General features: G+C 40.9%; 1 protein-coding gene across 3 annotated transcripts; it reads left to right on the top strand.

The window, feature by feature from the left end:
- Window positions 1–252: 252 nt before the first annotated feature.
- Window positions 253–22,921, top strand: EIF4H (eukaryotic translation initiation factor 4H). Of its 3 annotated transcripts, none has more exons than XM_072943097.1 (7): window positions 253–490; window positions 13,726–13,913; window positions 15,883–15,947; window positions 16,034–16,130; window positions 16,446–16,505; window positions 20,220–20,287; window positions 20,739–20,870. In XM_072943097.1, the coding sequence occupies exons 1-6, from the start codon at window positions 432–434 to the stop codon at window positions 20,240–20,242; spliced, it is 492 nt and encodes a 163-aa protein (XP_072799198.1). In that variant the 5' UTR covers window positions 253–431; the 3' UTR covers window positions 20,243–20,287; window positions 20,739–20,870. The 3 variants fall into 3 exon arrangements, with proteins under 3 accessions (XP_072799198.1, XP_072799196.1, XP_072799197.1); XM_072943095.1 differs by lacking the exon at window positions 20,220–20,287 and adding an exon at window positions 20,960–22,921 and having other exon boundaries at window positions 257–490; window positions 20,739–20,876; XM_072943096.1 differs by lacking the exons at window positions 16,446–16,505; window positions 20,220–20,287 and adding an exon at window positions 20,960–22,921 and having other exon boundaries at window positions 261–490; window positions 20,739–20,876.
- The last annotated feature ends 4,139 nt before the right edge of the window (window positions 22,922–27,060 follow it).

The following is a 27,060-nucleotide window of genomic DNA, read 5'->3' as shown; positions in this document are numbered from 1 at the left end:
AGAAAGCGCAGGGAGCAGGTCGCAGATTCCGAGGACAACCCGGAGAGAGGCCGGTCAAAGCGCGCGAAGGGAGCCACCTAACATTCCGGAGGAAGGACAAGGCTCATATCCACGGGTGGGGCGGGGCGTGGGCAGGAGATGCCTGCGGATGAAGCCGCAGGGCTAGCACACAATGGGCGGGGACGCAAGGCCAGGCGCCGGGCCAACCCGCCGCCGCACCACGTGGGCCGCAGAGCGCGCCAGGCCAGGAGAGGCCCGTCCGCCCAGGCCGGGCGCGGCTCGGCGTACGTGCGCGCGCGCGCGCGTGCGCGTGCGTGCGTGCAATTTGCGATCAGGCGGCGCGGCGGACAGCCCCGGCGGCGGGGCGGGGGGAGTTATATTGCGGGGTCCTTCCTCGCTCACCCTGGTTCCTCTCGGAGCGGAGACGGCAAATGGCGGACTTCGATACCTACGACGATCGGGCCTACAGCAGCTTCGGCGGCGGCAGAGGGTGAGGCGGGCGTGCGCGGGCCCCCGCCGGGCGCGGGAGACGGGCGGGGTCGGGGGCCCCGGGGCGGCGGCCTTCCCGCGCTCACCCGGAGCAGCGGGCGGTAGGGGCCCGGCTGGGTTGGAGGAGGCCTGGGAGAGGCGCCTGGAGGGCCGGGGCCTGGAAATGGCGCGCTTGGGGAGGGGGCGGCGGCGGTTAGACTCCCGGGGTCTTGCTCGTGGGGCGGATCCCTCTCTATGCCCCCGCCGACGTGTCGTCTTTCCTCTGCCGCGGCCGCAGGGCCAGGCCGCCGCGGCGCTTAGTGCCCGGGAGGGCGAGTTACCGCTTCCAGCCCCATCCCCCAGTACGGCTGGGCCAGCGCGGGGCTGTGCTGCAGCGCGGGGGTGGGGGCCGCGGCCTGCCCTGCTCCAGTCCCGGTCCCGGCGACGGCTTCCTGTTGTCTGCCTGCGCTGTAGGCGCTCAGGCTCTCTTCGCCATGAGGCCAGCGGGCTGGGTAAGGTCGGAAGGCCCAGACGGGGGTGATTCTCTTCCACTTACGTGTGAGGCTGGGATTTGGCGGCTGGAGCCCAGGAGTAGTCTGATTCATCCCGGGACGTGGGGAGACCCACCAAAACAAATACATCAAAACATTGTATTCTTGGATCAGAGTTGACCAGTGCTACGTGCTTACTGGCAGAAAGTGTTATTCTCCCGAGTTTCTCTTTCTGACTTAGAGAAGGAATCGCATTTAGCTTCGTTCTGATTCTGGTCATACACAGGCTGTATATAATTGAGGCACCTTGTTTAAGAGAAAAATCTCAGGCTAAAAGGATAATGGTGTTTAATTCCAGCAACATGTCCTGGGTAATTTTTTTTAAACGTAAGTTACCTCATACAGAGTTCAGAAGATAGGCTGTAAACATCTTGCTATTTGTCAAGGGCATACTTGGCCTTTGTGTGATTTAAAGTAGGATTACTTTCCCAGGATAACACCACAATGGTACCTACTGAGTTGTCCTGGGTTTCAGCCCCAAAAGTATCTTTGTTTGGTGAAGAATGACCTTTTAATACCTTGGTTTAGGAATGGCTCAAATAAAAGCTTGTTTGGGTGCTGGAGTTACCCGGTATCATTCATGACACTAGAACATGGAAGTTGGGGGAGAGAGAGCCACCTGTTATTTCAATGAATACTTTATTTGCTAATAAAAAGGAAATAGAAGTTGGATGACATGCAAACTTACTGCCTTTGGGGTAGGTTTCTAGACATCAGGTTTGTGCTTCATTCATCACCCAGGAAAACTCTTAGAGTAGTTCATATTAAGGCAGATCCAAGGAGTTTTAGTTGGTTTGGGATTGCAGTAAGTTAGTTTTATTATACTGAGTCTGGGTTTTGTTTTATTTTAAATTCTGCCTTTTGACAAATTTACCAGCTGTTTTGGTGACTTGAGGTGTTCAAGTTAGACTTGATGTCAAATTTTAACACTTGGAGTGCTTTGAACAATAAAAGTGATCAAAAGTAAAATTCTCATAAGATCTATTCATTTGTCAAGAGACAAATGAAAATGTTAGCCACCTGCCCAGATGTACTCCAAAAACTGGTATGAGAGAAGAGAGTAGCACCTAACAGGGTACTTCTAAGCTTCCTGATAAATAGTCCCTTTACTGTTAAGCACCTTCTACATCTGACCTTCTTGGAATAAACCATTTGACTTCACGTTCATGTAAAAGTACATAGGAAATACTGTTAAGATTCCTAAAAGTAGTTTTTTAAAAACTGTCGAATTTGTGTGTTCTTTTAGTCAATGTCTGTAGTGGGGCCGGAAACTGCACATAGGACCAAGACATTTAGTGGTGTGGTCTGTACAAAGCTATCCTATTCCAGATGGTTAATGTTATTTTAATTTCATTAGATCAAAAGTTATCAGTTATTGGGAATCCTTGAAATTTAGCAAGATAATAGGATAACCATCTTAAATGATGATTTTGATACTTGAGTTATGTTCACATCAGTATATGTTTCAGTACTGTTTATGTTCAGGTACAATGCTGAAGCATTAAAGATTATCACCTATAGAAAGCTGGTCATGTATTGCTTTGTTTGGTACTTTTGTAAGGCACCTTTCTTTCATTTAAAATACCTTAGCTGGATAAGATGTCTCAATTCTGTAAGCAGCTTGGGTCACAGGTCAAAAGAGTAGCAGGTTTGAAATGTACAGTCAGAATCTAAAAACTTGGTTTTAATAATTATACATTCCCTATAAATTTATTTTGTAGCTGTGTGTGGTAACCAGTGCAGCTGTCAATATGGAACAACTGCTTTATTTTCCCAGCCTATAGAGGCATGTCCCCAGCAGCAGAGGAGTGAACCAGGGACTGCATTGTTGCTCAGAAAGCAAGTCAAAACAAAATTCCAAATTGCCAGGAGTTGATTGTACCAGATCTTGAATGTATTTTGTTTTTGCAATTTGCAAAATTATCTTTCTGGGGTTCCAATTTTTCATTTGCCATTGGCAGTGAAGTGGAGAGTAATACTGATTTTACATTTCTAACTGCAAAAGGCCTTTTGAGTGCTTAACCTAAAACTAGCATCAATCCTGAGAATTAAATTGGAACTTGGAGAGAATTGATAATGCCAGAATAGTACCTGCTAAAAATTGATTAAACTACAAAATTAAATATTCTTTATCAGGTTCCAGTTGGGGGTTTAGAATTCTAACTTTTGAGGCTTGTAAGACTTAAGCCTGGCATCTCTGTACATGTCTGAGTATATTTTAAGACTTAAAATGGGAAAGAAAGCAGTGTATAAAAACTAGTTAGTTCTGCTGATAACAGGATCCGTAAAGGTGTTGAAAGGCTTATTAAGTCCTGTTTACCTATCACACGGCAAGTTGTGTGGATTTATTGTCAGCCTTCTCTCCACTCCTCAGTTTCTCAACACATGATTCCAAATCATTGTCTTCTGTGCAAAGTGTTAATGCAAATACTTGGTTTTACCAAGAGGTCTCTGAGAGATAGTTCAGGCAGAAACCCTAGCTTTAGAATCAGGCAGGCCACAGCTTAAGTATCCTCTCGGTTTTGTTATTAGTTGTGTGATCTGGAACAAATTCCTTTACCTCTGAGCCTCATTTTCCCCACATGTAAGATAGAAACTCTGCTGTGGAGCTGTTGGGAATGTTAAATGAGACCTCTAAAGTGCATGGCACAGTATCTGGTACATAAAAATACCTAATAATTGGTAGCTGTTGATTTATAGTATTTTAATCCTTAAAATATTTCCTTTGGAGTTAATAAGAGTGGGAAAATTTCTATTGAGAGTTAACTAGAGTGAGTTTTTACTTTCCTGGCTATATTTCTAAAGCCAATTAAAGAGAAGTCTGTTCATTTTATAGGCATAAAGCATTTTGTGACTACAGTACCATAAGTATTATAAATGAGTACTAAGTAACTTGTTCTTGTAAATTATTTATTTTTAATGGAATTTATGCATGGAATATTTAATATACTTCTGAGATTTCTAAAAAAGTTTCTTAGTATACTTTTAAATTTTATATTTCTATTTGAAATTAACCTTAGTGTTCTGGGAAGACGTCACACAAATTCAAGGAGTCCTCCCAGAAACTTGGAACATACAAACCAAAATATTTGGTGGGGGCGGGATGAGGGAGGGCTGTCAGTCCTAGATCAGATCCATCTTCCAGTTTCCAGCTTCCCCTAGAAACAGGAGTGTTGGGCAGAAGAGCATGCTGTGCCTCTGCCTTTTCATCATTTGTATAGCTGGTTAGACCTGCACACTTAGGGCATGAAATAAGTGACCCTTTGATTTTGATTGCATTTAACAGCTGTAATGCTAATGTCTAAGTTGTCTCTTCAGATTGAATGTCCTTGGGGTTTTGTTTTTGTTTTTGTTTTTTGAAATTTGCCAACCATGTCATGATTTTTAAAATGTTATTCTTGTTAGGATCCTCTGGATGTGCTCCGGTGTGTTGATATTTATGGAAACATGGCACTTACATTGTACTCCAGTAAAGGGTAGACAGAGATGGTGATCTCCCTTACTCTGCACTATTCTGTAATTAAAATAATCAGTTGCATTTTTGGAGCTTTTTGAAAGCTGACTTAATAGACAGCTGGTTTCTCATACCTGCTTCTATATTCACTCCTGAAATAGGTTATTTGATTGATATATATGAAGAAAATCCAGCCCTACACAGATAAGTAGTTGGGAATGGAAGGACTGTTTTAAGGGCCTTTTCAGATATTTGTAGATAATTCTCAATTGCTGCTATACCAGAACTCTGACAGATGGTAGTTTCCATAAAGGTTAGTTGCAACTACATACTTTTCATACTTAAACATTAAAATCCATAGATTGATCTTAGATTTTGAGTGGATCTTTTGCCAGTGCATCATTTGTTAACATGATACATTGGTCATTTGGAAAATACCAGTTCAGTGAGTTACGCAACTCTTCGAAATGTTGTCACGTTTCACTGTACAGTATCAAAAATCATGTTCATTCATCACTTTAACTGATTTTCTGTTAATAGGGGAACTATATCAGACCCCCATCTAGCCATTACTCAGTATTTTTTCTTATTGTGATGAAATGTACATAACGTGAAATTTGCCATTTTAACCATTTCTAAATACGCAGTTCAGTGGCACTGACGTTCACAATGATTACAGTTCAGTAATCACTATTTCCAGTACTTTTTCACCATCCTAAACTACCCATTAAGCAATGCTCCATTTGTTCCCCAGTTTTATAACTTTATAAAATATTTTGCTATCCCTGCTTCATTTATCTTTCTAATTGTGGGGAGGGAAATGAATATTTTTTAAAAACAATCTAGTTAATTACCTGCCCCATGTGCCCATTACTCACTTTTTAATTTAATTTAATTTAATTTTTTATTGAAGTTTATTTACCATGTTAGTTTCAGGTGTACAGCACAGCGATTTAGTATATATATACATACATATACACATATATTTTTAGATTCTTTTCCATTATAGCTTATTATAAGAAATCAAATGTAGTTCCCTGTGCTATACTCCCTGTGTAGGTCTTTGTGTTTATTTTATATGTAGTAGTGTGTATCTGTTAATCCCAAACAGCTCTAATTTATTTCCCGCCCTGACCACCCACTTTTTTAAAAGGTGACCACTGTTACTTCATCTGTACCTCCTTGCTTTACCTTCCTCCCACACGTGTTTCTGGATTTTTTTAACTTTCTTTTTTTCTTTTAATTCTTTTTGTTTTGTTGAGGGGTGGTAGTTAGGTTTATTTGTTTTAACGGAGGTACTGAGAATTGAACCCAGGACCACCTTGTGCGTGCTAAGTGCACGCTATCACTGAGCTATACCCCCCAGCCTCCGAATCATTTTAAAGCAAAAGATGTCACTATCTTATTTCATCTAAAAATACTTCAGTATGAGTTTCTAAGGTAAAAACTTTTTAAAATATGACCACGATATCATCACATCTGAAAATTTAATATAACAATAGCCTGGTAAATATTTTGATTTCTCTAATTAGGTCATAAATTTTGATGTACAGCTGATTCATTTGAATCGAGCCATACAAGGTTTGCGTATTGTGTTTGGTCATTGTGTCTACTAACTCTTAATTGCTAGGTTCATCCTCTTGGCTATTTGTTTTTAAAAAGAGGATGTGTGGCTATTTTGCAGATACTTTTAATACACTTAATTCTTGTAACTATCATGTGAGGTAGCAGTAAGTTAAAACTTGATATTGGCAAATTGTTAAGTATTAGATGTTATATTTTAATACATATGTTTTAGTATAGGTTACTTAGATTTTTTATGATTTTTCAAATATTAAATGAGGAAGAGAAGGGCTGTTAGCTTTGACTGAATGCCTTGGAATTCTAGGTTTTAAATGGTGGTCCATCTATGTCAATTTGTAGTTATCTAAAAATAATTGAAATTTTTAAATAAATTGTGTAGTTGTGAGTTACTTGTGGATCATATCAAATCCAACATGACCTGAAAATGTGAAGTTTCATTTAGAATGAAATGGAGCTGGTGGTATGTGGAATGTCAAATCTCAAATAATAAGCCGCCTATTTTGGGAAAAAAAAGAATTATTGGCCTATAAAGTTCAAAACTAGTCCATAGGTATAATCTACACCATAGCTTTAAGACAGATTTTTGTGTGGCAGTACTCTCTGAGGACCAATAAATAGCTTAAATTAAGATTTCATTTCCTCTGGAAAATCTGGAACTTTTTGGATTGAGTAACCTTTTTCATCCATATGAAGTTATTAAATTAATAACCCATTTTTTTTGCTTTCATTGATGTGTGGGAGTCCAAAATTTTAGTACATTGTGATAAATACCGTTTTCCTAGTAAGAAAAATTACCTTTAAGACTGTAAACCAGAAGTCCTTTTTATATTCACTGCTCATCTAAAACAAGGCTTTCAAACTGCCTGCTGTGCCCTGTTGGTAGATGATGAAATCAGTTTAGTGGATCCTGACAAGCATTTTTTTAAGATGAAATAGAATAGAGAATATTACATTATACTATGGGTTAGTACTGTTGGGCGAACTTTTAAAAAAAATCCATGTGTAGTTAATAAGCAGGAATATATGCCTGTATTAAGTCATGTTGTAAAATGTATTTCTTGCTGTTGTACATAGCCAGAAAATTTTTTTGAAAAATACTTAAGTGCCTAATTGGGGATGTAATCTGAATACATGTAAACCTCCTATATTTAAAAGTTTTTTCAAAATAAGAGTGTCCATATTAGTGGATATATTTGTAATCCTTAAGTAGTTAGTAGGCCTGTGGCTTTGTTCCTTCCAGCTTGGTAAGTATCAGATGCTGTAATAGTTTTGAAGATAAAACAGTGAACAGGACAAGTTCCTGCCTCAGAGCAACTTTGCATTTCCCTGCATTGCTTTTCATATCTTACAGATGTAATTGAATTATTAAGATCCCATTCACAGCAGAAGAGAGCTCCTTGAGATAGGGCTCATTGAAAAATTCAGCATTGATGCTTTCCCCCCCTGCCCCTGGTGTTTACCAGAAACTTTCAGAGGCTCTCATGTGCATCCTGTAGTAATGACAGTTGTGAAGAAAAAGGGATTTAATTTTGAATGCTAATTGAAGGCCTTGGAGGATACATACATTTAGCAGAGGGCAAGTCTACTTGGAAGTGATGTCTTTAATCCAAGTTGCATTGGACTAGTTTTTTGAAGCTTAAGCTACAACTAAAATGCAATGTGGCATCTTGAACGGGATCCTGGAACAGAAAAGGGGCATTAGGTGAAAACTAAGAAAACCTGAATACACTGAAATTTGGTTAATAATGTATTGATAACTGGTTCAATGATTGTAACCAGTGTGTTTTACTAATGTAAGATGTTAATAATAGGAAGTATAAAATGGTGTTTATGAAATAAAGGCTTGGCTTTTGAGAGCTTAACCTTTTTTTTTATTCTCTAGAAAGCAAATAGGTTACACATTTTGACCATTGTTTTTGTTTGTTTTGGAAAGCACACTTGGCAGATTTTGTCTTTGTTGCATATTTGCATGTTACTTTCATAAAGGCAGTCTTACTGTGAGTTTATGTAGGATTTCGCATAATGCCTCATGCTGCATGATACCTGCTAATATATGTCTCTGGATGGCATGTTAGAGACCACTAGTTCCTAATTGGCATAATTGATTTACGATATTGTGTTAGTTTCTGTTGTACAGCAAAGTGATTCAGTTATACACATGTATGTTCTTTTTCATATTTTTTCGTTATGGTTTATTACAGGATATTGAGTGTAATTCCCTGTGCTATATACAGCAGGACCTTGTTTATCTGTTTTATATATAGTAGTTTGTATCTGCTAATCTCAAAATCCTAATCTATCCCGGCCCCATTCCCTTTGGTAACCATAAATTTATTTTCTATGTCTTTGAGTCTGTTTCTCTTTTGTAAATAAGTTCGTTTGTGTTGTGTTTTAGAGTCCAACATGTAAGTGATACCATATGGCATTTGTCTTTGTCTGACTGACTTCACATATTATGATAATCTCTGAGTCCATCTATGTTGCTGCAACTGGCATTATTTCGTTCTTTTTATGCCTGAGTAATATTCCGTTGTATGTGTATACCACATCTTTATCCATTCCTCTGTAGATGGACATTTAGTTTGCTTCCATGTCTTGGCTATTGTGAATAGTGCTATTATGAACATTGGGGTGTGTGTATCTTTTCAAATTAGAGTTTTCTCTGGATATATGCCTAGGAGTGTGATTGCTGGATCAAATGGCAACTCTATTTTTAGTTTTTTAAGGAACCTCTGTACTATTTTCCATAGTGGCTGCACCAATTTATATTTCCACCAACAATGTGGGAGCGTTACCTTTTCTTCACACCCTGTCTAGCATTTATTATTTATAGACTTTTTAATGATGGTCATTCTGACCAATATGAGGTAGTACCTCATTGTAGTTTTGATCTGCATCTCTCTGATAATTAGCGATACTGAGCATCTTTTCTTGTGCCTATTGGCCTTCTCTGTGTCTTTGGAGAAATGTCTGTTTAGGTCTTCTACCTGTTTTTTTTTAATTGGGTTGTTTATTTTTGTTAGTGAGTTGTATGAGCTGTTTGTGTAGTTTGGAAATTAAGCCCTTGTCAGTAGTATCATTTGCAAATAATTTCTCCCAGTCTGTAGTTTGAAAGACTTCAGCTGTTAATCAGCCCTAATGAGACTAATGTACCACCCAGAAGTAATAGAAGGAGCACCTAATGTTCCAGATACCAAAGAGAGCTTAATACTCTGTAGTCATGCTATCTTGACACTGGTCTTAAAGTTTCAAGAATGACAACAGTATTTAAATACTGTATAGTTTCTAATGCGCCTAGAAATCTTTGTAAAATCCTTTCCCAGAAACAACTGCATGTGTCCTTTATTTTTTATTATTTTTTATACTCAGGAATTTTCTGTTTCCTCCACTTACTGGAGCTAACCTCAGCCCTAACAATTTCTTCTCTTTTCTGTTTTCTTATAGTCACTCTTCTTTTAGTCTCCTTTCACTCCTGTATAGCTCTGCTTATTCACATGTTATCTTAAAGAGTTCGGTGTTCTGTCTGCTGTCTGGAAAATAGAATCCAAGATTCTTTTGCTCCACCCTACAGAGACAGTGCTCATTGCTCTCTCCTGAATTTTCTGGAGTACTTTACTTGAGAAGTGATGTTTCCTTTCTAGTTGCCAGGGCCTCCTTAGCTCAGTTATCAGCTCCTTGAGGGTAGGAACTGAGTCTTAAGTCCTCAATACTATGCTCTATATTTACTAGACATTCAGATAACTTCATTGATTTGAGTGAAGGAAGGTGATTTATCTGTTTAAGATTTTTATCACATTTGGAGTTGAAAGTTGAATTTCCTAAATTACTGAGGATGTAATGATTGCTTTAAAACCTGTGTTATGTTGTTTTTAAAATCAATAAATTGTCCCTAAGGGCACCAGTGATGAACAGGGAGGACCATTGCTAAGTGGTGGGGGTGATGTGGCCTGGGAGTTTGCAGCTTTGCCTTGTCTATTGCCTGTTTCACATCTGTGGCTGTTAGTCAGCCTGCTCCTGCTGAAGTGTAGCCTGAAGCGTATTTTAGTCAACCCGTAACACTTTAGACTTGTTATTAAACTTTTATAAAGCAATCAGACTTAATGAAGTGTTTTTATGGTCAATTTCAAACTCTATAACAGATTTGAAATATTTATAAAATAACAGGTGAGAAAACTGAGGTACAGAGGTGATCTGGACAAGGTCCTACACCAAGCTAAGATGTCACATGAGTCTTCTGTGTTTTTTTAACCTGTTTTAGAAAGTGCGTTCATATAACACAACTTATTTAGATAATAGTCCCCTCTAACCTTAAATTAGTGTCAAAGGTATCACATAAGAATCTTAGCTCAAAGAATTTTCTGATATTTAACTTTTTACTTGATTGGTGACAGAATGTATCATTTTATTACATGCATACACACTCTCTGAGGTTTGTCTCCTTCACCCTTGTCTCACAAGTTACCGGCACATTGTAGACTTAATAGAGTGAATAAATTGAAATCTACCTGGATATCGCCTATCCCACTGCGTGCGCTGTGATGTCTTCAGTGAACCACTCAGTGAAAGCTAAAAAACACTTAAGTTCAGTGGAACTGACCACATTAGGTTGGGCAGTATTTAGGACTGTTTTCTGTAATAAAAACAATCGAGTGTTAAGCCATTGGTTTTGAGAGGCTAGGGTGAAATGACCAAGTTGATGGGCTTGGGTTAGCCATTTCCACATCTCTAGCTAAAATACTGCTTGCCTGAAGCAGGATTCTTCTTTCTTCACAAAGCCAGACAGAGCTGGCTTCTTAACCTACTGCATTCTTACTAGTGCCCCCTCATCTCCTTAGTGTTCGCCTGGGCAGCAGTTCATATCAAGGCTCTCATAGCTTTCTGTCCTTGGAGGTCGTCTGACCCCGTCTTTTCTGTTCTGTGTCCAGCACTCTACGTAAGTTTTCACGTGCCCTTTTAGCAAGCCTCCTGCCTCCATTTTCTTGATTCATCAAATGTACACCTGCCCAATTTATCATCTCTTCAACCCTTACCTTCACATTACGTTTTTAAAAAATCCTTGTAGCCATTTGTTTTTACGTATCTATGTACATACGGAAAACATGCATGTATACGTTTATTGTTGTTTGTGTGTTATTTATGCGCTACTCAGATGTAAGCTACTTGAGGGCAAGGAGCTGTATTCCACCATGTGTTTAATAAATGATGAATGAATGAATTCAAAGTGCTTTTAGTTATAATTCATCCTCTTGACAATTTTCCAAATGTTTTTACTGTACCTTATACATTCAGTATTCAGTCCCAAAGTATCATATTCAAAATATTTTAGGTTTTATTATTGAAATAGAAAGTCATTCACCTGAAACCTATTTTTCTGGTATTAGAGCAGAATGTAGGATTTCCTATTGGGAAGCAGCAAAAGTCTGAATTGTTAAACTTAAAAATTCTAGCCATCTAAGAATTACACCATAGCCTGATTCTGATTTTTGAAAAGTATTGTCTTGAAGAATGATTTTTGTTATCAGATATTTAAGATATCTGGAATTTGTGTCAGAGAAGATGTGGAATTTCTTTCATGATACTTTCTAGCAATATATTAATTAAAAAACCAAGTTACTTTGCAAGACCTGGTATTAATATACCCCCTGAAAAAGAAAGGAAGGATGACTTCGAGCAGATCTTTGATGTGAAGATTCTCATTTGCTTTAAATGTCTCTTAGAGAAAAAAACTTCCCTCTTTAAAATTTTTTTCCTTCTCTATTCTGCAAACATTTTATTTTGTAAGTTTTCAAATCTTCAGTAAAGTTGAAGGATGGTGGACACTGGTAGATTCACAGGCTTCATTCACACTTGGCTTTATCTTTATAAATATTCGTGCACGCACACATGTCCTTTATGCTGAACCCTTTGGTAATAAATGGTTGTCCTGACACTTCACTCCTAAAAAAAACTTTGTCGCTCCTGAGAAGAGAGGCATTCTACTCACTTTGATACCAGTTATCACTCCTAAGAAATTTACCATTGATAAAATAATATCTATACACATCAGATTGAAATTTCTCTCTCTGCTTTTTCTTTTATGGCTGTTTGTTCCAGGATCCAGAAGATCACGGGTAGCATTGGTTGTCATGTTTCATTAGTCCCCCTGCCTTTTTTCTGTTTAATGACTGACATATTTGAAGAATTCGTGCCAAAATAGAAGGCACATCGTGTTAAGTTTGTCTCATTAGTAGTGATATAAACTCAGTTACCTGGTTATGGTGGTGATGGCCAGATTAATTTTATCAGTAGCTTTGGCATCCACTGATGAGCCTTGCCTCAGTCAGTACTCCATTAGTGGTTACAGAGTACTGATTTTCTAATTACATGATTTCCTCCCATACTTATTAGCTGACATTCTTATTGATGTAGAGAAGAGCTCCCCTTCCCATTCATTAATTTTAATAGGCTATTTCTAGGGCAATTTTAGGTTCACAACAAAGTTGATCAGAAGGTACAGGGTTCCCATATACCCCTTGCCCTCACACGTGCAGGGGCACAGCTTCCCTTGTTATTAACTGACATCTGTACCAGAGTAGTACATTTGTTCCAGTCAGTGAACCTACACTGACAACATCCTTAACACCCCAGAATCCGTAGTTTACATTAAAGTTCGCTCTTGGTGTTGTATCTTCTGTAGGTTTTGACGAATGTTTATAATGATCCCCATTAGTTTTTTATTAAACATGTGTAACCTCAGATTGTAGATGACAGTGATTATGGTCATTGTTACTCAACGCATGAATACAGTGTGTCAGGCAGTGTACGAAACATCGTATATTATTTCTCAATCATTCAAGGTCTGTTTTAGTATTAACCCAATTTTCCAAATAAGTAGAGTTTGAGAGAAGTTGAGTAACTCATCAAGGTCATTTGGTGTGGAGTAAGTATGTGGTAGAGCTTGGATTTAAACCAGTGCCTCTGCATATTTGCAATGCTGTGGTAGAGTCAAGGTCCTGCCTTTGCCACTTTTTAAGTGCTGCAGCCATGGTTAAGTAAACATCTTAACTCAGCTGAGGAAATGGCGTTGATGTTTAAGTGAATTAGTAATATGCATCTTATATTTGAGGACCCAGTGAAGCACTGCATGGAGGGGTGGAGAGGAGTGTGTACACAGTACTTGCGGCACAAGATCTAAAATTTTTAGTAGAGCGTTCTTGTTATCCATAACCAGACAATAGCAAGAAGCAACTGTATCATGGGTGTGTTAAACTTTAGCAGCTTCAGTATTCCCTCCTAAACATGGTGCGCTAGTGGACAGCCCTCTTCTGTTGGTATTACTGGTGTGAGGGAGGGCATTGGCTTAGTTAGGTTCTGTTCTTTCTAAGTAAACAGGAGAGAAGCATTTGTCTTAGGAAGATGTTATATTTGGACTTGATTTTCCAGGGAAATCATAGATTCTTATTTACATAGGTTCTATGTTTTTGTGGACATTTTTGTCACCAAAATATAGGCACCTTTTTCATAAATGATATTTTGGAATAATCTGTCATTTCAAGAAGATGCTGTTGAATGCTTTAGAGAGTAGTGTTTTGCCTGGGTGGTGGGACTGAGTGAGAGACATTGTCCTTGGCCTTGCTCTGGGGCAAGAACACATGGGCAGACGTGAATCCTGTCTGTTTCCCCTCCTAGGTCCCGCGGCAGTGCTGGTGGCCATGGTTCCCGTAGCCAGAAGGAGCTGCCCACAGAGCCCCCCTACACAGCATATGTAGGAAATCTACCTTTTAATACTGTTCAGGGCGACATAGACGCTATCTTTAAGGATCTCAGCATAAGGAGTGTACGGCTAGTCAGAGACAAAGACACAGACAAATTTAAAGGTGAGTTTGGGGAACTTCTACTGTACATTATTGTAAGGGGTAAGGGTCTAAACCAAAATGTGCTAGTGAACCAGAGGGCTTTAGTTAAGAAAAATATTTCAGGTATTTGCCTGGTTCATGTAGCTGAGATAAACTTAGCCCTTTAACTGATAGACCTTCCATTCTACGTGGCAGAACATGTTTTATACATAGTCTAGTTTGTGGAAATATGTGGCATGTGCCCAAGTAAATCTAGTTCGCCTGTCCTATCTAGCAATCCTGTTTCTGCCAGTAAAAGAGTTAGCAGGAGAGAAATGAACAGGTAAAACTGGACTTTTCAGGTGCATTTCACGTTGGCCGACTCTTGCATTTTTCTTTATGATTTTCCCGTAATCTAGTTGTTTATTATGAAATTCAAAAGATAACCTAGTACGTGTTGTCGCTGTACATTTGCGACTTAGAGCATGTGTTTGGGGAAAGGGTTGGCTTGAATTTCAAATAAGTTAGTGTCTAGAGATTAGTCTCTTTAGGGCACTTGAGCAGAGGAGTAAGAAAGAAGAATCCAATGGCCATTATCATCTAGCTCTCAAGGCTTCCTGAAGGGAGATGTGCCCCGTATTGAAGTGCACGATGGTGCTGCTCCCTGAGAGGTGCTGTGAGAGGTGGTGTTTTTGTCATTTTGAGAGCTTTCTAAAATAAAATAAAAAAATAAAAAGCTTTCTGACTCAAGAATCTGAGGCCTTGTTATAGTAAAGGATCAGTGAAAACAAATATATCAGTTAAGCTTATAAAAGTGAGTCCCACCTGGTTTGCCCGCTAGGAGGTATTAGGAATTCAAATTTAAGGTAAAAATGAGCTAGCCTTTGGGCTGAGTCAGTAGCAGCAGGTTTTAGAGTTTCTCAAAGAAGGGCATCTTTAGTTACAGCAGCTCTGGAGTGTGGTGGGAGGTGTGACTAGGCTGCTGTTGTTACGTCTTTGAATGGAGGTGATTTTCTCAATTCCACTAGACAGTGGATCCACTTAGGGAAGAAGGCATGATGGGGAGGGGAGGGTATGTGGGGAGAGGGGAACTGTCCAGCCCAGCAGTACATTTTTTATGTAAGTACGTACTGAGCAAATGGTAAACAAGAAAAGTTTGGACCCGGGCTTTTGAAGCACTTGCAGTCTAGCGGGCTTTGAAGGTGTGGTGTATCATCATACAGGATAGGGGTACAGGCTGTGGGGGGTGGGGAGCACTGGTACAGGGGGCAGTCTGAGCATATGGGGCTGGGGGAGTGCTTAACCCAGATGTAACCCAGAGGCGGGGAAAGAGCAAGACCAGAGTGTTGCAGGTAGAAGGAAAAGAGGTTCGAAGTGAGAGAGGATGCATTTTTTTTTTTTTCCTCTGCCTGAAGTGTTCTCTTACAGGTCTGTGTCAGAATCTAGCATCAGGGACTTGGGTTATCAACAAAGCGTGCCTGCACCTAGGCCAGCTCTCTTTAATTAGCATCCCAAGGAGGATGCGCCTGTTGCCAAGGGTGTATTCTTCAGCTTTGTAAAGCAGATTTTATACCAGCTATCTGAGTAGTAATAGGCACCTTCAGCCTGTTCCTTCAAAGCACGTTTGGTGTCAGATTTGAGATCTGTGTCTAAAAGCCCCAACTAGGTTATATTAAAGTCATTCAGAAGTCAGAACTAACAGCTCTTCAGTGACCCAGGAAGGGTTTTTATATATGGTTAAAACATGAAGAAGAAAGTTTTATAAAAACACAGCTACTATTTCAGTACCTATATGATTAGCACTTTCTGGGAATGTAATTGAGAGGGAGGAATACCAGTCAAGTTCTATTTATCAAAAAGTAAAATATGCTCTTTCAGGTTCTGCAAGTCTGCTGTCATCTAGATGCAACAAACGTAGTAGTTCTGAAGTAGGGAAATGGTGTAGACAGGGATCCTGTCTTACCTTAACCCGGAATTCCTTGAGGAAATTGGGGTTTGTTTTCTTTTACAGGATTCTGCTATGTAGAATTTGATGAGGTAGATTCCCTTAAGGAAGCCTTGACGTACGATGGTGCAGTAAGTACATTCAGGTTTTCTCTGTCATGTTAGTAGTTGAGATTTTTTTCTTGCCAATACTTACAGTATTTTCCCCTTATCATTAGCTCTTGGGTGACCGGTCACTTCGTGTGGACATTGCAGAAGGCAGAAAACAAGATAAAGGCGGCTTTGGATTCAGGAAAGGTGGACCAGATGACAGAGGTGATTGGTTCTTCTACAACTGAACATAAAGCTTGCTGTATACCCCCTGATTACAGCTCTTGAAGGTTACTAATAGAACTCTACCTCATAGGTCTGATAGGTGTTTGTGAGCTTTTAAAAATGTGTAAAATCTTAGAAAGAATGGATGATGCTTCTGCAAGCCTGGGTTTTTTTCCTTCCTCTTGGCAGCAAAAACTCATAATTTCACTGAACTTCCCATCACATGAGTTTTATACATCTTCCCAATGAATTATCCATGTTTGTGCAGCAAGGTAATGATACGACCTCAACTTTATCTTTTTTGTGTATCCTCAGGAATGGGTGGCTCTCGAGAATCTAGAGGTGGATGGGATTCCCGGGATGACTTCAATTCCGGTATCAGTATTTAAAGTATCACCACTTACTTTTTCAGTGGCCTTGCTGCTGTTGTACGTTTCTTGTGAGTAGCCCGCCTGGTCGGACTACCTTGCTACTAGTCCTTTCACAAATGAGACTTTCCTAAAAGGTACCCAGGCATGCAATAAGCCTCCATCAGAACCTAAATGTTTGGAGTAGGACTTGAAAGGTTCCACATTGTGGGCAAGTTAGACTGATCCACCTTATTTTGTTACGTTTCGTGAGCCTACTGTTCTCATATGTGCCTTGAATTCACACTGAGTCTTTCTCAGGGTCTAGCCCATGGGAATCCCTTGGTTCTTGTATGACACAAGAAGTACTAACACTTCTGGAAGTAGTGTGGAGGTTCTGGAAGCTTACAGAAAGCCTCATAGTAATGGTTCCTTGTGGCTCCCTATTAGATTGTAAAAGATAGTCCTGGTGACCTCTTCCTTTCTTGAAGGGCATGGAACTCATAAACCCTTAATGGTGGACATAATCCACTTGATCATTCCTTTCTTAATTTACCAAAACAGACCAATGGATGCCTCCTTGTGTCGGTCAAGAGCTCAGTTTGCATGCCAGGCCTAAGCGCTCAAGGGTTGATCTTAACATGTCTTCATCTCTTGACTTTTTTTTTTTTTTTTAAGTAATGAAAGGTCGTATATAGTAAAAATGTCCATTGTAACAATAAGGCAGAAAACGAAAAACAAGTTTGTTTTCTTTCCTCTGAACCTGAGATCATCTGCCCTTGCCACTATATGAGATGAGAACATTAGTGCTCCCACCCACCCTTCACCCTCTCCCCATGAAAACAAAACTCAGTATAAAGTGGTAAGTATGGGAAGAACTAGTCTTGTGAGTCTCAATTTTTTTTTAGTCTAAATTTTTAAAAATTTCATTTCCAGTACTAAACAGATGACTATTTCTATCTGTTGAATAATTAAATTCCTAAAAGTCCTACAGCCAATCAGAAATGAGCTTATTCATAAAAGTACAGTATAATCCAGTAAACCTGTAATTTTATGTATAAGCTAGTCTCTGATTGAAACATGCAACAAATGTCTTCTCACAGCCATCCCAGGTGTAGCAGTAGTTAGTGGCTCAATGAGTGGTGGTCTCTGACCTGCCTGCCAGTTTTATATTCCCTAATACTAGAAATAGTACAGTAAGCTCATAGCGTTGGGACCATGGAGGTTACCAAAGGAACCAGGATCTTTCTGCTTCTGGCTTAGGTGGGGCTTTTACTCTTAAGCAAGACGTATAGTGAATATAGCCAGAGAAACTACCTTGCTGCCCACCAGTTCCCGTGTAAACTGAGGTGTTCTGGTGGTAACCTAAAGCCAGGAGTGCCCACAGGGTGGAGTGCTGCCTATAAAGTACTTGTGAAAATAGACCTTTTTTACTTTGTAAAAGAATGATGCTTTTAAAAAAAATGACATACTTATTTAAAAAAAAATTCAAATAATACAAAAAATTACAAAGAAGTGTATAAGAAAATCCCATTAGCAGAAGTAAGCAGTGTGTTAAATTCAACTTTGTAAAAAAAACTCAGAAGATTCTTATGAATAGTGTGCGTCTTATAAATCTGTCATCAGACTTGATGAAAAGATATTTGTTAATGTCAAACCTTGCTTTTCCCTCAGTCTTCCCATTGCTTGTATCATAAGAGATTTTGCAGTGAGGTTGTCACTTGATACTAATGTATGCTGATGTTTTCTCCACTGTGCTTTGTCTCATGAACCTGGACAAAGTAGCAGTTGTATTTATGTGCCTTGTCAGTGTGGGTATGAGCTGATATGTTTTATGCTAAACACTGGTAGCAAAAATTAATCTCGGGAAGGAGAGTGTAGCTTGGTGGTAGAGTGCATGCTTAGCATGTACAAGGTCCAGGGTTCAATCCCCAGAACCTCCATTAAAAAAAATAAGCCTAATTACCTCCCCCCCAAAATAAATAAATAAAATTTAAAAAATAAAAAAGTGCATATTTTTTAAAAAATTTAATCTCTGAAGAGAAGTAACTTTGCTTACATATTCACATGGAAAGGTTACACTTCATAGTATAATTTGGGGGAAATGTCAGGTTAAATGTTTGAATACTAATTAAGCTTGCTTAATGAATGTTATAAGCTCTGGTTGTTAAAAAAGACTTTGTAAAGAACCCTGTACTTGACTGTATGTGTCTAAATGTGTTTTCCCCCAAAGCAGTGCTCCTACTGGTCTAAATCATTTTAGAATTGTTATCATTACCTGTTCTGTTAAAATTGATACTGTTCAACTTAGTCTCTGAACTGGGTTTAGATAACTCGATCAGTTTCCAAATTTCTTGCCATCCTTAAAGAACAAAAAAACACCACCAATGCAGATAGAGTTAGTTCTCCACATTAATAGTAGTTCCGATCTGTAAAACCACTGCAAACACCTGTTGGCGGAATCCAAGCCATTGCTCTTAGGGGAGGTACAATGTCAGGCTCCTGGGAACCTGGTCCTCTCGTCATATTTTTGTTGACCAGTCAGTACATAACCTTGTTTTATGTGTTTCTGTTTTAAAGACACTTTAGTATAGATTATTGATTCATTAGCAATGCACTCATGGCCCAGCGCTGTAATTCATGCCTGAATGAGGCTTCTCTAAAGCGTATTTTCTCCACAAGGCACATCCCAGCCTTCTTGCACTTAAGAACACTAGACAGTGCTTCAGCACTGGTGTTCGGGTGTTGTTTTAAGCAGAAAAATCACCAATGAAAGGCAAAAAAGCGCAAAAAACCTAGCACTAAGCAGGTTGTGAAAAGGACACTTGTTTACAGTTTGGGCTGACACAGCAAGGCAGGAGGTTGCCTTGTTCCACTGCAGCTGGGCGCATGCGTGTCTTTCACTGCTCTGTGCATATCTGCATGATGGCAGAAGGCCCCAGGTGTTGATTTGGGGGTTACAAATAGATTTTAGTGACGAGTTTGCAAACATGAAACCTGTGGGTAATGGGAATCGACTGTGTATTAGACTGTTCCTCCGGTTCAGGGGTCTTAGTGATAAGGTCCCACAAAGCTTTGAGCAATGGCACCATCCTTGGAGTGAGTAAAACCAGTCACCTTTAGGAGTTTAATCAGAGGGGGCAAACTCATTTAATTACAATCTTATTTCTTAAATTTCTACTGAAAGTTAACTTAAATAGGCTGTATTATTAAACCATTATTTATCTTAACCCCCAACCGTGACTTTGAATTAACACAAAACTGAGTCTTTCGGTTCTTAAAATTCACTGAGAAAATGTTCTTCACACTGAGAATTGCAACTTACTATTTTCTTTTCTTACTTTTTTTTTTTTGAAGTGTAGTCAGTTTACAATGCTGTGTCAGTTTCTGGTGCACAGCACAATGCTTCAGTCATACATGAATATACATACATTCATTTTCATACTCTTTTTCACCGTATGCTACTATAAGATATCGAATATGCTGTACATATGTATCCCCTGTGCTGTACAGTGTGAGCCCCAAGTGGTGCAGTCGGTCAGAGTGCAGTACTTATGCAGCAGTTTACTCTTAATTCTAAGTGAGACGCAGTTTACTTCTGTTGGTAGTTGTTTCATCAGGTACGCAAATGAGTGTGGAGAATGCTTTGCAGCCAGAGGTGTGGGTTGGGTGTGAGGTTCCTGCTCTCTGGCGCCCTCTCTGGGAAAGGAGTGGGCCTGATCACAGCTTTGTTTACACGCAGGTGCTTTGCTTTTAGGATCCTGAAACCCGAAATGCAGCAGAAAGAAAAATGGGGAGTGTCACCCAGAGGTGACTTCATGTTTTTATTTTGTTTTCATGTCTAGCTTTTTGTGATTATTGCATTCTAAATTGTAACTTCTAAATTTCAGGTTTATCTTTTTAATAACTGTGTAGGTTTATATTAGAAAACAATAAAATGTGCTTTGAGGATTTCTGTTTTGTTTTAAGCCATATTCGAATATAGTCTTACGAACTTTTCCTGCAAGCTAAGAATTTATTTAAGCAACTCGTTTTATTTTTCTCTTCTGAGTTTTTGTTTATTTTTTTTTAAGTGTCAGCATTGAAACTACCCAGCAGATTCACATCTGGACTCATATTTGATTCACTTTATTTTGGAAAAGCTTCTGATGCTGGACAAACTAAAGAATTTAAAATTGAACTCAAACAATTCACACAAGCTATGTAATCAGCCTTGAGACGGTAGTTTTAAAAGTAATTCAATGTCATCTTCCTTCTTCAGGCTTCAGGGATGACTTCTTAGGAGGCAGGGGAGGGAGTCGCCCAGGTGACCGGCGAACAGGCCCCCCAATGGGGAGTCGATTCAGAGATGGCCCTCCCCTTCGAGGGTCCAATATGGATTTCAGAGAACCAACAGAAGGTATGACAATGACTTGTAAACGGAGGGCTGGGGGCGTCATTTATGACATGTTTGTAAATTACTGTGTTTTTTTTCTTCCCCAGAGGAAAGAGCACAGAGGCCGCGGCTCCAGCTTAAACCTCGAACAGTTGCAACACCCCTCAATCAAGTAGCCAATCCCAACTCTGCTATCTTCGGGGGAGCCAGGCCCAGAGAGGAAGTTGTTCACAAGGAGCAAGAATGAGCTTGTGGTTGGGAGGGAATGGGGTGGGGGGAGTTGGAGCGAGACCACGGCCTGGCTAGCCCCCCGGACCGGCAGCCCTGCAGTTACCGATCCTGCACCTGACCTTTGTCCTCCTTTCTTACAACGGAAACAGAGCTTGTGAGTGCATGTCCGCAGTTAACAAGTGGTTTTTAGTACATTCTTGGCTTTGCTGTATCTACCTAGTGCCTGTTTTGTGCTTTTTTTTTTTTTCTTCCTGCCGCTCCTTTCCTATTTTCCTTCTGTCCTCTTTCCTTCTTGCTCCTTGTTTCCTTCCAGCACCTGAGTTTCTCTAGAGGGACAAAGGCAGCCACCATGGGGGGTTCTTTGGATTGAAGTGCTGCTTCATTTTTCTCCTTTGCTTTTTTTCTCTCTTTACTTTAGCCTTGCTGCGCTGGCCGGTCTCTGGTCGTTTCCTTTCATTTTTCTCCGTGCTTCTCTTCTGACCTGCATGTGGAGTTCTGTATTGCTGTGGCTTCCAGGAAAAAAGCAGAAGTCACAAATTGGATAGCACCTTGTCTTTATTCAGCTGTGATCAACATACAGCTGATTAAACATCATACATACATCATAATTGTTTTTAAAATAAGGATAAAATACCTGATCTTTGCAAATTCCTCCCTGTAACTATTTGTAGGCAGTCCTGTCTCCATTACCCTCTCCTCAGATGGAATATTCAAGCAGAATAGGCTCACATTTCAAACAGCTAAACCTGAAAGGAGAATAATGCGGAGTGTTGGTGGGGAGTGCACGTAGAAGATAAATTGGTTTATTATTGCTATTTTGATACCATGTCCAAACTGGTTCCCGCTTTCACTAGCTGTATTAGAGGCTCCTCTGTGTGGCTGGATATAGCGAACTGCCGTCGGGTTTCCTTCCCGCTGGGCAGACGTGCTCTGGGGGTCGTAGGTGGTAAAGCTCTGCTGGGCTTAATCCGCGGGGCAGACACTGCTTTCTTTCACAGCCCTGTTGTTTCTGTGTTCTGCATTGCTCCCTGTGTTTATCTGTTCCCTGGTATAAGGAACAGTGAGATACTGTGCTTCCCACCATCCCTTAATTTTAGAATGGAAATGGGCCTAGAATCTGGCACTTTACTCTGTTTCGCTTGATGAATTGAGAATTTTACTATGCAGAGCTGTCAAGAGCTTTGAAATAACTGGTAGGTGGCTGTCGGTCACTAAGTCTCATCTTTAGGATGTTGACTCCCACGTACGGAGTTCAGCACTTACCCAGGGCTAGGCAGCTAGGTAATAGCTTTTAAGCTTGAACGCCTATGTGTGAACAAATTCTTTAGCATATGAGTCCCATTCCGTCCCATTGAGAGCATTTTGGATTCAGCTAGAGCCCCAGAGAAGAGAGACCCTCACCAGCATGACTGGAGGGCTGGGGGCATGCGCAGTGTGCCTGGAAGTAGTTCCTCACTGGCTGAAATCCTCGGCTTCTCTTCCTTTGTCTTTGTCACCGGGTCTCAGCAATTTACAGAACTCTCCCTCCTTTCCTTCCACCTGTCATTTTTGCTTCTGAAATAAGAACCATTTGTGTAACACCAGTACTTACCTTAAGAAAGACATGCATTATGTGGTCGTAATCAAACCTGATGCTTTTCAGATGACCTACTTACATCCTCAGTGTGGAAAAGATTAAGAAAACCAATTCATCTAAACTTTTGGGCAATCCAGTTGACTTTTAAATGTAAGAATGGAATTCCAAACACTTAACACATTCAGCTATATGACAGAAAGTAAATCTATGGATATGGTATTTTGTGAATGATCTTTTAAATAAAAGAAAACCTTACGTAATATTTAATGCTTGTCTTTATTTTTGAACTCTTTTTAGCTATTTGTGTAATTAACAGTTTTAAATTTGGAAAACAGTGTCCAAATTTAAGTACTGTTAATATAAGTCAGAAACACCTTGCTTTTGGAAATTACAGGATTTATGAAATTATTTTAAAAGCTAGTGATGATTAGAAGTGAGATGCCAGCTTTTTTCTTGGGTCCCTCCCCCAATTTCCTAAACGAAATTTTTCTAACAGAAATCTTGCGTATGATGTGGCCATAGTTTTTGTTCAAGTAAAGGGACTTTTTAAGATAACTGCTTGTTTTTAGAAGAAATTCTAGGTGTTCCTCATGACAGTGATGGGTGTTTACTTCATGGCAAGCAGATCCTCTGTTTGAGGAGGCACTGCTGTGTAGTTAGGTGGTTTTATGACCCAGTGGGCAAGGTGAAGGGCTTTGAGCTATGTCTGGGAGAGGCCTGGCTGGTGGGGAGGGTGCTGGATTTGCTTACCTTGAGGGCAGAGCCTGACTGCAACTTAACCTGGAGAAATAAGGTGGGGAGGATGGGTCCTGTTCCCACAGTGCCTGAGGGACTACTTACTTCAGCTGCTTTCCAGCCGAGAGTGCTTGGAGGAGGGGACTTGATGCCGACTGGTGCCTTCTTTAAGGGGGAGGAGCGTCCCTGGGCTGCAGACCCTCTCGGCCTAAGTTGAGGAGCTGGGGCTTGGTCTCCTGGAGGGATTTTCTGGGGCTGGTGTCCAGAGGCTTGGAATCCAACTCTTACGAGGCTTCTTTCCAAAGTTCCTTTGGACTCTTATCTTTAAGGTCCTGTGGGATGTTCAGACCCTTGAAAGGATCATCTCAGTTTCCCAATAATTCAGAAGTGAAACTCTGCAGCTGTCTTCCTGCCTCTCCACAGATGTTGCTGTAACTTTGCAGTGGTTTCTTCTCACAATCACCAGTTCCCTTGGTGTGTAATACTTCCGTAATAGTACATATTACAGAAAGCATTTTAATACCTGTCTTCCACCCATAAGTAACTGAATTAAGAAGGGACGGTCTCTTTGCCCAAATAAGCACCTAAATAAATAGGGTCATTTTCATAAAAGTTTTTACCAACTATGTGAGTGTCCGGAGATAGGTTTAGACAGTTGACATCTGGTTTCTGTGCTATTCTTGAACTGGCTTCAGAGAAACAAAATTTAATGGAGTGCCAAGTGAGGCCCGTTTAACAAGGGGCTCAGGTTTCTAGGAATGTGCTTACCTCGGAGTCCGTTTTGTCAGAGGCCAGATTGTTTCTCCAGGTCCCAGGAGAGGACGAGTTTCCACTGCCGACTTCCAGGAACCTGGGTTTCCCATCGTGACTCAAGTCTCTTGTTTCTTCGGGGAGGTCTCAGCGAGCTGGAGGCATTGGGAGGAGGTCGGGAGCCGTGCGTTCAGGTGCAGGAGGAAGGTGTGGGAATTGTGACCTAGCGTCCACTTCCAGTTCCTAATTTCTAAGGAGAGCCTGGTTTTTTCAAGGAAGGAGACTGACTTGATAGAGGTTAAGTCTAGATCTAGAGCAAGAAGAACGGATGGATTTCAGTCTGAAGCCGCTCCAGCTGGAAGCAGCATTTCTTTGCTGTGTCATGAGATGGTCCTCCCGCAGCAGCCTCTGTAGACTCGTCACTTTTTAAAAACAGCCTTATTATAATCGGCGTTTTTTATGCTGGCCCCGGGGCTGCTTGGTCTGCAGAACGGGGCCAGCGGCCTGCTTTCGGTTCAGCGGCTCCTCGGTGTCTGCCCAGTGGGACTTCTCACCGGTGTTCTTGCTGGAAATCGGGAGGAGAGATAGGTGGGGTCACATCCGGAACTTTCTGAAGGATCGTCCATACCGGACAGCAGCCCGTGGTGCATGTCACAGATGGCTGCCACCTGGTTCTCCCCACGCTCCCCAAACTGGGTCTTCCCTGCGTAGAAGGTAGTGAGTCAGTCTCACACCCCCGAAGGGAGACTGCGGACAGACAGCAGGCTGCTGCTCGTGTGCTTCGAGGAGCAGCTGGCTTGGGCCTGGCCACACGTGTCCTTCCTGGTGAGGAGCCTTGCTCTGTCTTGCGTTTTCTTGGCCAATCTTTAACAACATTTGAGATGTCTGAGTCACTTTCTCACTTGTGTGCGGTTACCAGGCTTATAAACACCCCTAGGATCAGAGTTTTCCTTTTACAATTTTGTATCTTGAAAATGAACCAAAATAATGAAGACTATGTACTTAATTATAACCTACTAATCTCTTCCCCCATCTGTAACCACACTCTTAACTGTAAAATACTAAATACACAAACAGAAGTGCACCCCACAGCGGCGGGCTCTTTGGTTTTCAGTTCAGGCACTAGAGAAAATTCGTTTCCTGTACCTGTTCTTTCATTCTCTGTGGGAGACAAAGTAAGTGTTAATACAATTGTTACTGGTGGAGAAGCTCATCTTTCCTTGGCATTGGTACGAATCATTCTCATACTCATTATATTCTTGAAATTAGGACTATGCTCACTAAGTAATTTATCAAAACATAAAACGAAGACAAGTTACATACGAGAAAAGATGAAGCGTATATGAAGAATTCCTGTACATCAGTAAGGAACAATTCAGAGAAACAAGCAAAATATTAACAGGCATTTTGCAGAAGCAGAAATATGGGCAAAAAATGGTCAGCCTCAGCAATCAAAGAATTGTAAATCAAGACTACAAAGAAAGTACTATATTACACCCACTCAAATGGCAAAACTCAAGAAGCCTGACAAAGCAGTTGCGGGTAAGTTTGTGGGTCCTTTAACATGTCCCAAATCAGAGTGGACGTGAGTACAGCCACCGTGGGAATTAATTTGGAATTAGCATCAACTTGAAAATGGGATGTTCCTGTACTCTGCAGCCTGGTGGTTCCCATGCCAAGTATGCACCCAAGAGAAAAAGCGACCACACAGCATGGTACTTTTACATATTAGAAACACCTTAGAAATACACATTGATGACCCCCCCACCAAAAAAGGTCACTTGGAGGGAGGCAGAGGAATGGGGAAGTGTTCTAGATTCCGCTGGGTAGCGAGTTCACAACCAAGGATAAATGTCACAGGTGGCTGGGGATGAGGGAGGAGTGAAGCTTGTTTGTACCTTAAGAGCTGGGGGTGGCAGACAACTTTATAGGCTGCCCGCAGGGGCTTCTAGAATGTGTGCACCTTTCAAGGTGCATCTTACTGAAGAGAATTCATCACTTCCTGTCAGCCTTTAAGGGGTGTGTGTGACCCCAGAAGGTTCTCAGCCTTTGAGTTGTTGACTTCTTCGAACTGCGTTACTACCTAGATGTCTTGCTACTGTAACAAGTGTGCACACAATTGACACTCAGCTGTGAGCTGAAAAGCCCTGTTTAAATAGCTCTGTTGGGAGTGATGGAAACTCTAGAGATGGACAGTGGTGATGGTAATGTAACACTGGGAATGTGATCAATGCCGCTGAGTTGCACACTTCAAAGTGGTTAAAACAGTAAGTTTTGTGTTATATATATTTTGTCACAACTTGTAAAAAATGTAATATACCAAAAGTCATTTGAATTGGGGAAAAAAACCTAAGTTCACTAGCAGTTATATAGCGACACAAAATGTCTAGTTCTTTAAAACTTCCTTTCTAACTCACAAGTGAATGGTCTATATGTAAAATGGAACTTGGAGGAATTTGAGAATTGCCTAGAAAGGGGGCCAGATCCTCCTTCCACTGAGGTCTGAAAAGGATCTTTGGATTGACGGGCCCATTTCTGTAAATGGAAAACAGGCTCAGAGAGGGTCCTCGAGGGCTCCTAGGTCCCCCTGTGGATGGACCCTGAGACTTTGCCGGTGGTTGGTGGTCACTTCTCCAGCACCTGCCATCGCTAAGGAAGGCCCACGAATCCAGTGCGGAGAACAGAACTTCATGCCCAGTGGACGTGTTGGAGCTCCTGTCAGTCTCTGGGCAGGAAACCCTGGGGAGGCACGTAGTCCAGGGATGGATGGAAACCGATAGGCTGGTCCCAGTGGGTGAGGAGGGGCCAGGCAGTCCCAGCAAGGACCTGCATTTGTGGTTGGTGAAAAGACAATGAGCTTTGGAGGCTTTGGAATCTGGGTTCAAATCCAGCTTAGCCTCTATAAGCCTCCAGCCA

The sequence above is a fragment of the Vicugna pacos genome, chromosome 18 (assembly GCF_048564905.1).
Source record: "Vicugna pacos chromosome 18, VicPac4, whole genome shotgun sequence".
In the NCBI taxonomy this organism is placed as follows: Eukaryota; Metazoa; Chordata; class Mammalia; order Artiodactyla; family Camelidae; genus Vicugna; species Vicugna pacos.
The sequence above is the reverse complement of the archived record's forward strand: the minus strand, read 5'-3'. Positions and strand labels throughout refer to the sequence as shown.